This window comes from Arachis ipaensis, chromosome B04 (genome assembly GCF_000816755.2).
Source record: "Arachis ipaensis cultivar K30076 chromosome B04, Araip1.1, whole genome shotgun sequence".
NCBI classification, from domain to species: domain Eukaryota; kingdom Viridiplantae; phylum Streptophyta; class Magnoliopsida; order Fabales; family Fabaceae; genus Arachis; species Arachis ipaensis.
The window spans coordinates 9363596-9374293 of record NC_029788.2 but is presented as its reverse complement, the minus strand read 5'-3'; the positions used below and the strand labels follow the sequence as shown (position 1 = coordinate 9374293).

General features: G+C 37.8%; 1 protein-coding gene across 5 annotated transcripts in view; it reads left to right on the top strand.

Moving 5' to 3' along the window:
* LOC107638808 (tubulin-folding cofactor E) overlaps positions 3598–10698 on the top strand; it is a 22477-nt gene continuing 15376 nt past the window's right edge. Inside the window, exons 1-16 of one of the 5 annotated variants that reach the window (XR_001619866.2) lie at positions 3598–3742; positions 4466–4806; positions 5080–5250; positions 5535–5581; positions 6304–6450; positions 6545–6619; positions 7292–7401; positions 7779–7903; positions 7993–8054; positions 8778–8885; positions 8966–9000; positions 9170–9232; positions 9391–9482; positions 9588–9674; positions 9758–9835; positions 10028–10442. Coding sequence is in view for 4 of the 5 variants with exons in the window: in XM_021120702.1 (XP_020976361.1) it covers positions 4497–4806; positions 5080–5250; positions 5535–5581; positions 6304–6450; positions 6545–6619; positions 7292–7401; positions 7779–7903; positions 7993–8054; positions 8778–8885; positions 8966–9000; positions 9170–9232; positions 9391–9482; positions 9598–9674; positions 9758–9835; positions 10028–10126 (1599 nt within the window). In the remaining variant the exon portion in view is untranslated. Of the gene's footprint in view, positions 3743–3766; positions 4181–4465; positions 4807–5079; positions 5251–5534; positions 5582–6085; positions 6201–6303; positions 6451–6544; positions 6620–7291; positions 7402–7778; positions 7904–7992; positions 8055–8777; positions 8886–8965; positions 9001–9169; positions 9233–9390; positions 9483–9587; positions 9675–9757; positions 9836–10027; positions 10443–10698 lie in introns of those variants that run through there. The other 4 variants (XM_021120702.1, XM_016342205.2, XM_016342206.2 and 1 more) reach the window with 4 other exon arrangements.

Below are 10698 nucleotides of genomic sequence, written 5' to 3'. Positions count from 1 at the left end.
TTATCAGCCCAGACCAAAACCAGAGGGAGACATGGAAAAGCTATAGATAGGGAAAACCAAAGATGAATTCACATTCCTCAACAAGAATCTACCCTCAACCTAAAAAGCGACCTCGTAGAACACCTAAAATAAAATAGAGACTTATTCGCATTCACCCCGACTGACATGCTGGGAATAGACCTAGATCTGATGTCCCACCAGCTAGCCGTGGATCCCAAAACCAAGCCAGTAGTACAAAGAAGGAGAAAACTGTGTTTATAACCCCCGAATGCACGTACTGCTACACAGTCCTGCCCTTCGGATTAAAGAATGCCAGGGCCACCTACCAAAGGCTCATCATCAAGATCTTTAAAGACCTCTCAGGGACCAAGCTGGCGGTCTATATCAACAACATGCTAGCCAAGACACAAATAGGCGAGGAGCTTATTGAGGACCTCAAGCTCATACTAAACACCCTGAGGAAGCACCAGATGCGCCTCAATCCGACGAAGTGCGCCTTCAGAATGGAGGCCGGGGAATTCTTGGGCTTCATGATCACGCAACGGGGAGTAGAAGCGAACCCAAAAAAGTTCAAGGCCATCCTCAAGATGAGCAACCCTGCAAGCCTCAAAGATGTCCAAAGGCTGACCGGGAGACTCGCCGCCCTCTCACGCTTTCTTGGAGCCTCGGCCCAAAAGGCCATCCCCTTCTTCAAGCTCATGAAAAAGGGTACAAGCTTCAAATGGGAACCCGAATGCGAAGAAGCCTTCCAACACTTCAAAAGAGTACTAGTGGAGCCTCCCATACTCTAAAAACCCATAACAGAAAAGACACTATACCTCTACTTATCCATAATGGAGGAAGTGTTAGCGGCGGCACTCATCCGGGAAGATGAACAAAAGACACAGAGCCCTGTATACTTTATAAGTAAGGTTCTCTAAAATGCTGGAACGCGCTACTCCAAACTCGAGAAACTCACATACACGCTACTCATGGCATCCTGATGCCTCCCACAGTACTTCCAAAGCCACCTCATCATGGTCTGGACGGACCAAGCTGTTAGGCAAGTGCTACAGAAGCCAGACCCAGTAGGAAGGATGCTCGCTTGGTCGGTCGAGCTATTCCAATACGAGATCAAATCCGAACCCAGGAATGCGATTAAAGCCCAGACCATGACCGACTTCATAGCCGAAATGACCCCAAGGACCGAACCCACAGAATTATGGAAACTCCACATTGACAGCTCGTCAAACGCCAACTTAGTGGGAGTGAGAATAATACTGGAAAATGAGAACATGATCACTATCGAATAGTCCAATCAATACGAGTTTTCGATCTCCAACAACCAAGCCGAATACGAAGCCCTCTTAGCCAGATTGATGTTGGCCAAGGAAGTCGGTGCAAAAACCAGGTAGTTAGCTCCCAAACAAATGGGACCCTCTGTTACAACAGTACTTATCCAAAGTCAAAGAACTAACCGCCGAGTTCGACGAAGTGACCATCCGGCACATTCCTAGGGAATGGAATGCGAGGGCCGACCTACTCTCTAAACTAGCAAGTACCAAGTCGATCGCAGCGAACCGATCACTAATCCAGAAAGTCATCGAGACACTGTCCATTGTGGCCATAACCACAACAAACCTCACCATATTGAATCAGCACTCCTGGACCTTCCTAACCCTTCGATACCTCACTAACAACAGCCTACCCGACGACCCGAAGGAGGCGAAGCATATAAAGTGGGAAGCCGCGAAGTATACCACAATAGCAGGGCAACTGCAAAAACGGGGATTGTCCTAACCCCTTGTCAAATGTATCGAACCCAGTGACCCAGATTATATACTTCGTAAGATTCACGAAGGATACTGCGGTCACCACATCGGGGGCAAAATCCTAGCCCAAAAAGTCATCTGTGCCAGGTAATTCTCGCCCACCATCATTAGAGATTCCCTCCAATTGGTCAAAAGTTGCAGGAAATGCCAAGTTCATGCCAACCTTTACCAAGCAGCCCCCACCAACTCAGCCCCCACCAATCAATCTTTCGGAACCTGGGGAATTGACCTCGTAGAACCTTTTTCCATGGCTCTCGGACAATTTCGAGATGCTGGCCACCATCACGGCTACTCAATGCTGAAAGTTCTTCTGAAGGCAAGTCATAACTCAGTTCGAAATCCTCGAGATCATAATCTCGGATAACGAAACCCAATTTGCGGACAAATGATTCAAGGAGTTCCTAGAAGGACTCAGCATCTCACAGCGATTTAGCTCGGTGGAACATCCGCAAATCAATGGCCAAGTAAAAGCGGCCAATAAGATCATCATGAAGGGCCTCAAGAAATGACTAGATGAGGCCAAAGGCCTATGGGCCGACGAGTTCGGATCCGTCCTCTAGTCATACCGAACATCTCTTCAAACCGCAACCGGAAAAAAAACCCCTTTCTGTTGACATACGACCTAGAAGCCATCATCCCGATGGAGGTCGGGGATCCCAGCCCACGGAGAACCGTGGGAGGACACGACGAAGATGCAGAGCGGGATCTTGCGGACGAAATAAGGAGCATAGCACACCTACTGAAGCAAGCCCTAAAACAAAGAATAAGCCTAAGATACAATCACAACATGGTGAAACGAGACTTCAAACAAGACGACTTACAAACTTATAAAATAAAATACAAAATAGAAACAAACTACTCTAAGTCAATGATTTGGCCATCCTTCACGGTTTGAAAGCTCCCATCACAAACACGTCCACGTTCGGAGTCAAAACCTGGACTTGAGCCTTCAAAGTCTCCTCGGTAGCTATGACGGCTACCCGGGTATCGGCTAGAAGATCAACATTCCGTTTCTTTGAGCTTTCCACCTCGGCCTTCACCACCTCCGCCTCGGAACGAGCAATAGCAGCTGCGTTCTCGTCGTCAGCAGCCAACTTCTGTGCCCTAGCCACCTGAATTGATAGCTCGGTCTCCCGCTCTGACAACCTTAGGATCTCGACACCCGCATCCTTGGCCGCCTTTGCCTTGGCAACCTCAACCGCCTCCAACTGCCCCTTCAGAATACCCAAATCCGTCTGAGTCTGTCGAAGCTTTCCATCCAGACGAAAAGTTTGCGAAAGCGCAAGTTCAGCTTTTTGGATAATAGCAACAGATCGGAGAAGAGCACAATAAACCCGATTGGAACAGTTGCCAAGATTTGATGACTATATCAAAATATATATTTCATTTTATACTTCCCATTTCATGCTTTTGAAGTTATGAATGGATTTTATCTCATGAATGCTTTTGCTGTGTTTTTATCCGTTCTGACTACATAATTTACAATTTTGCGTGATAATAGTTATTGTTACTCTTTTTTTTATTTATTTTTTTATTTGAGGATGAGTACTAGTTAGAGTGACTTAGTACTATAGTCAGTTTAATTATCGGTTCGATTTTGATAACCATGGATACAATATATAGTTATAGAATTTGGATTATCTAAATTTTAAATTTTTATTTTAGAGGATAAAGTGAAATCTTTTATTAATTATTATTGAATATTTTTTCTCTCATATTTTCTCTTGGTCTCACCTATAAAATAAATAATAATAGATCATATTTTATCCTCTAAAATAAAATTCAAAATTTAGAGGATCTAAATCTTATAACTCTGTCCCTTCCTTCTTTTTAAATTACCAAAAATACCCTTCTCCATCGCCACCGCCACCATCACCTTCACCAGCCATTGCTACCATACTCAACCACTCTAAGAAGTTTTCCCCGCAAAGGTAACACTCCCTCACTTCCCTCTCAAAGTTAATTGTGAAAACCTAACAAACACTGCTGCTTGTTCTTCCTTTGATTTTGAACGCTTCTGATGTAGGTTTTTGTTGAGTTCCCTATTCTAGCTGTAGAAGCCTGGAAGGGGGTTACTCTATGCTAGCTCTAATTGCAGCGTCCTCTTCTATTCTAACATAATCTAATCCTATATTTGGATATTCCAACTTTGAAATTTCAATTCAAAACGAGATTTGAGTTCTGGGGTGTGATCAGATTGCTTGAAAAATAGATATGATATGATTTTATTCGGTTGGAATTCTAACTGTTTGCCATTTCCTTAATCCTGATTTGAGATACACTAGTCAATAGGTTATTAAATTTAGAATGCCTAAGTAAGGAGGAGGTGGCTGAGAGAGGGGGACTTCAATTCAATCTATGGAATATAGGTGAGTAGGTTGGGATAGCTTCAGCCACTCCTTTAATTAGAACTTCCTTCACTTCCTTTGGTACTTCTCATGAGATTTGTGTGTGGCTTTTTTTTTGTGATAAGTTACTGGTAATATTGTATTCAGTGTTAGAATAATTGATTGTGTTGTAGGTTATATTGTCATCCTATTGGCTTACAACATCCCAGAAGATGTTCCTGTCGTGTTGCTATTTTAACTTGATTGCTTGTTAAATAATCACTAGCTTGTTCACTGATTCATCTCATTGACTTATTAAATTTTCAGTAGAGGAATTCTCGCCCAGCTTTAACAAAAGATGCAGGACTCCCCGGACTCAAGTCATGAATTCAGGGTGGGCCAACGAGTACATTCATCGGGTGATTCAAGGAGAATTGGTACAGTTAAGTATGTGGGGCCTGTAGAAGGCTATTCAGGCACGTGGGTTGGAGTTGACTGGGATAATGGAGAAGGCAAACATGATGGATCCATCAATGGTGTCCGATACTTTCATGCAAAGTCTGAAAGATCGGGGTCATTGGTTCGTGCTCCGAATTTGAGCCAAGGGATTTCATTGCTTGAGGCTCTTGAAAAAAGATACCGAAGTAAATCAACTAATGATGAAGAGGGTATGCCTTTTGCTAATATTTAAGTTTTGTTAACATATCCATGCTCTGGTTTCCTAGAGTAGTATGGAATAAAAATGCAATGCTAGTGGTATGATATGAAGCCTTGGGTGAGAAATAATAAGGCATATATTATTCTTTTCAAACATCTTTTCATTCTAGAATTATTTGGTGACAAATGACAGTTTAATATTTCTTCTGTATATAGTTTCTCACATGTGACTCCCACCAAACGTAAAATAATATGTGATAGTACTCGCTCTTTTTTTTTTGCAGATGAAATGTATGTCCTTTCAACAAGCAACAATCGAGTATCTGTTCAACTTGTGGGTAAAGATAAAATTCAAGATAAACTAAGTCGATTTGAGGAGTTAACCAATGCATCATTGGCGTATATGGGTGTTAGTTTCCCTGGAATTCCATACCAGATTAATACTACAGTCCCAAGTAAGCTTGACTCTGGAACACTTCTGTTTCATTTCTCATATAAAAAATGAATGAAACATAACCCGATCCATTTAGAAGTATTCTTTCTTTTTTTCACTATTTTCTTTTTTCATGATAAAATTGTAGTAGTGGTGAATTAGTTGCTTTTACCTGAAGTTCTTATTATCTGCTTCTACCTCAAGTTATGACTAGAAACTGCATTTTATCATATAAAGAAGTCCAAAATATCAAACTGCAATATTGATGTCAGGAAACTCTTTTTCTCCCCATTTTTTCCCCAATAGATATGAAAGAACTTGACCTGACTGGGAACCTGCTTTCGGATTGGAAGGTACGTAACCTGGTTTTTTTCCACAATTGTATCTTGACTAAGGCTGTAGCATTGAGTCTGCTAATTTTTAACACACCATTCATGTCTTACCCAGAGCTGTTATTCATGAAAATTACACATGGTCTTTTGCTGGTATTTGGTAAACTCAAATATATTTAGTCTGATTCTTGTGTTAAGAAATTTTCTTTATGTTTAAATATTCAGATTGTGGTTAGAAGGTTTGTGACATATGTTATTTTCTTAGCACCAACTCAATTTCTATACTATTAACAGCTCTTAAATGGTGTAATTGTTGCCTTGAGTTGTAAACTTATGACCTCGTGCAAACTGCCCAAGTCCCTCACACTAATGGAACTAATTGATGGCTGGTCCTACTATTTGTTTTTATAGTTATTTTTTTTCATTTCTCACATTTCGTGTTTTGCCTTTTGAGGATCTTGTTGAAAAAAAGAAGATTTAAAACTGTAAAAACATTAAAATCCTTTTCCTTGCTTCCTTTTCTAGTTTCAGTATTTCTTTCACTTTCAGAAAAATAATAAATGGAAACCAAAACAAGCAAGCCAACTTCCTCTCTTATTGGCGTAGTTTTCCCTCTATTCATCTCTTAGAAAGCTCATTAGTAAGTGATCATATATAAATTTCTTTCTGCTTATTTTGTATAGCGAAATATATTGATTGACAATAATTATTATTCAGTATCTTTTTTATTTATGTTTTTGCAGGATGTTGGCAAAATTTGTGGTCAGTTACCTGCTCTGCAGGCTCTCAACTTATCTAACAACTTAATGTCACCATATAAATCAGAACTTCCACCACTGGAAAGCATCCGCATTCTAGTTTTAAATAATACTGGTGTAGATTGGGAGCAGGTTCCTTTCTATATTTTTCCCCAACTTATATCTGCTGCTTAAATTCCCATCATGTTAGTTAGGAGCCACTAAATGTTTCCTGTTAACTGGGCAGGTTGAATTGCTTAGACAATCATTGACAGCTATTGAAGAGCTACATCTTATTGGAAACAATATAAGGAGAGTACTGGTACATTTTGTTTTTGGTTCATTATTCTTGTTAAATATCTTAACGGCTGTACACTCAGATATCCTCTCATGAGTACCCATTTCTAAACTATGGAGAGCAGTTTAATAAACATTAGAAATTGAACCATTTCGATCACACTGCAAGATTTCTCTAAATCATAGTCTCAGAATGGAAGCCCATTAAAGGAGGGAATAGCATTGTTGATATATTCTTCTTTCTTTAGCATTTTGTCAGCCTTTATTGCTCATCTCCTCAAAGGTTTGTCGTTTTACATGTAGCGGGGCAGTAAGTTTATTATTATCATTATTATTATTATAAATCTGATTAAGGCAAGCTAATAATCATGTTTCCCATCTGGCGAACAGTTAATTATGACAATCGCAATAAAAATACTGCGATAGCAATTATAGTCATATTTGAGAATGTGGATGTGTTATTGAATGTAGATTCTATTATCAAGCTTACTCCCTTGGATCTGCTATGCAATCTATTTATTTTATAGTTGATACTTAATTGATGTTGAAGTGTATTAATTTTAATTGTTTTTGGATGGAAATAATAAGCGTAATTTGGTTTTTACTTTAATGTTTAATCTTATATTGCTCTATGTTTTTCTTTTTGTCATTTGTATGAAGTACACAAAATTTTAAAGCCTTCTATCTTTTTTTTCAGCCTATGTCATCCTCCTTTGTTCAAGGATTTAATTCTTTGCGTCTATTGAATTTGGATGATAATTGTATAGCTGAATGGGATGAAGTCATGAAGCTTTCTCAACTAAGATGGTTGGTTATGGCAAAATGTTTTCAATTCTATAATACATTCTTAACTCCAAGTTGGACTGATACCATTTTAACCACATTTGACTTTAGTAACCATTTTTTTATTTATCTAACCACTTAATATATATGCTAACCACTTATTTTAAGTGCTTAGCACCAGAGTGAAATCTTATGATTAAAGTGAAATGTGGTTAAAGTCATAGGTGGTATCTGTATTACTGGAAGTACAGATAGATTGTATCTTAGACCTGGCAAAAAGTATTTACCTCCTTTGTGATTTATGTATTCTCTTCACTAATCACTACCTCTACTTCTGAGTAGATTTGGTTTTAAGTCTCTTGCTGTTCTAAATTTTCATGGTTTGTTATGTTTTGATTCAGTTTGGAACAGCTTTATTTGAACAAGAATTGTTTGAATTCTATCTTATATCCTGATAATGGCCAGCAGAATGAATTGGAAGCCACAAGCTATAAGCCCTTTCAAAATTTGCGCTGCCTTCTATTAGGTAGTATTTCTCTTGATGATGCTCATCATCCTGCACGAAATACAGATTGTGGACATCTATCGACTTTAAATCTCTGATTCTTCGTTCAGGTGATAACAACATCGGTGATCTGGTCTCTGTTGACTCATTAAACTTGTTCCCTAACTTGGTGGTAAGCCTTATACTGTGAAGTTTTATATACCTTGCATAGTGTACTTCTTAGTTATGCATGGCATGGCATGGCTGCTGTGCTGTATCTATGACAATGAATCCGGGTCCATTGACTGTTATATCAAATAATTTGTTAGAAATGATGAATTGGGGATGCAATATTTCAAATTATTTTGTAGCTATAATTATTCTGAGTATTTTTTGAGCATGTCTTTTGTGTCTGATTGAGTTATTGTGTCTCTTGCTTCTCGTGTAAACACATTTTTTTTGGTGTATATTCCTTTGGAACTGCTTTCTTTACATCACATGGATGGAGTCAGATTATGAATTCATAATTTACCATAACACCAAGACTCACCCTTGAGGCTGAAATTTATTTATAAACAAAAAATGGAAACTAGGAAAGACAGCGACATAACTTAAAGCTTGCTCTTCTCGAAACTTATCCAACATTCTAACTGCACTCTATTTCTCAGTAATGAATCAATTTATTTTTAATTCTTTATTTGTCTATTATCCTTGCAAGTTTACATTGAGAAAGTAACTAATCTGTCTAAAACTCTTCTTTCCTTTTCACTGTAGAGACTATTCTTTCCCTTGTTACTCTTTTTCTTCCACCTCTCTCTGACCTTTTACTTGCTTGATTTTCTAGAGTAGTTTGTTACTTATGAGAATGTTCTATTCTAATTATTTATTTTCATTTTTATTTTAATCAACGTCAAAGGAAACTAGGCTTTCTGAGAACCCAATAGCTGATACTACAAGTGGTGGAGTTCCAAGATTTGTTTTGATTGCTCGTTTAGCAAAAATCAAGGTGTTTAATGGAAGTGAGGTAAGTGATGGATGATCTCTCCTAATCTTTAATACCTTCATGTATCAGATATAATGCATTCATATCTTATTACCTTCCAGGTTACACCTCGTGAAAGGAAGGACTCTGAGATTAGGTGATTATTCTCTAGTTACCTTTCTGATATTTATTTACACGTGTTTTTGCAAATGTGCTTACCTTTAGTTTCTGAATTCAATTAAAGGATCACGTCTCATCGTGCTTTGAATGTAAAATGGCATCCTCTTTTTTATATTTTTGAAAACTTTTTAACAGTTATCATGCAGGTATGTTCGACTTGTGATCTCGAGGTTGCATGCTAATGCTGAAGAAATCAAACAGCATCCCAGGTATAAAATTAATTGAGTAGTTTTTGGAAGGTTTGGTCCAGCATTCTTATTGAGTAGTATTTGATAAAATTAATTGAATAAGAGAATTATTCAGCATATTCACACGTGTTGTATATTGATCAATAATTTTGTGAATGTTCTGATGTACTTCATTACAGGTTTTCTGAGCTCAAGAGTTTGTATGGAATTGAGGATGAAAGACCATCAACTGGAGCTTCAGGCCCACAAACAATAGGCTCAGGGTTCTTGTGTATGAACCTATGGACTTTATCTGTGCATTCAATCTTTTTTTTTTTAAATAAATAAATAAATTAAAAAATTCCAAACTTGCAATAGCTTTGTTAACTTGATATAGGGATATGCAGCTATCACTTTGAAGTGTGTTGGAGCATCCATGGGTGAGAAGCAACCATTGACAAAGAAGCTGCCAGCAACAACTACGGTTGAAAATCTATTCTTGTATTAATGTAATGTTCACCCTGTTTAGACCTCACACAGTTTTTCTAATTAACTTGTTTTTCTCAGGTTGGTAAGCTGAAATTTCTCTGTGAGAGCTTTTTTAAGCTGAAGTCATTGAAGCTAAAGTTATTTCTTCAAGAAGAGGTTTGTTTTTATTATATTAAAAAAAAATAGGATGTGTTGTTCAAATCACGATTGCCTGATTCAGTTACCCTCAACTTAATCTTGAAAAATCATTTCATTTTCCCTTGATTGACGCAAAGCTTTTCAAACTGATATGCTGGAAAACTAGAATATAGTTTGTATTGATGTAGTGCCATGTCTTTGAATTTGCAGGGCTCTCCATTACCTGTGCTGCTCGACAACGACACATCATCTCTTATGGATCTTGGAATTGGCAATGAATCAATCATCCTTGTAGACGAAGAAAATTGATAGAAACTAGAAAGATCAGAAATTGAAGAGCTTCTCTTGTGCTGAAATTTCTACCCTGTTCTGACTAGCTGCAATTAATTTTAAAAGTTGGCTTGCAAATGAATGTATTTTGAAGTGGTAGATCGATTGAGTGTGGTTACAAGCCAACATAAGTTGAAATCTTTTGTTTTTTTGAGGCACTGCTGAATTGGATGCTCTTTCCCCGTTCATGCCACAAATATTTTCTGTATCCCCAGTTCCTTTGCAAATAGATTTGGATCTTGCACACCAAGAAAGAAGAATGGCATTATTTGGAAAGTGAGCTCAAATCTTTTACAAATATGTGTTTAGGAAACATTTATGTTTGCAATGCAGATTCGGATTAGTCCCTCAAAAAGTATTGTTATCTCTGTTTAGTCCTTGCATTAATTGGCATAAAATATAGGATAAATGGAAAAGTTGTGATATTTTAAGGGATAGAAAAGAGTTTAGTTTGATATACTAGTGTAAAATATTTTATATAATCATTTAATTAGATTTATGCGTTTAGATAATCTTTTAAGTATTAGGTTTGAATTTTTTTTTTGGATGTG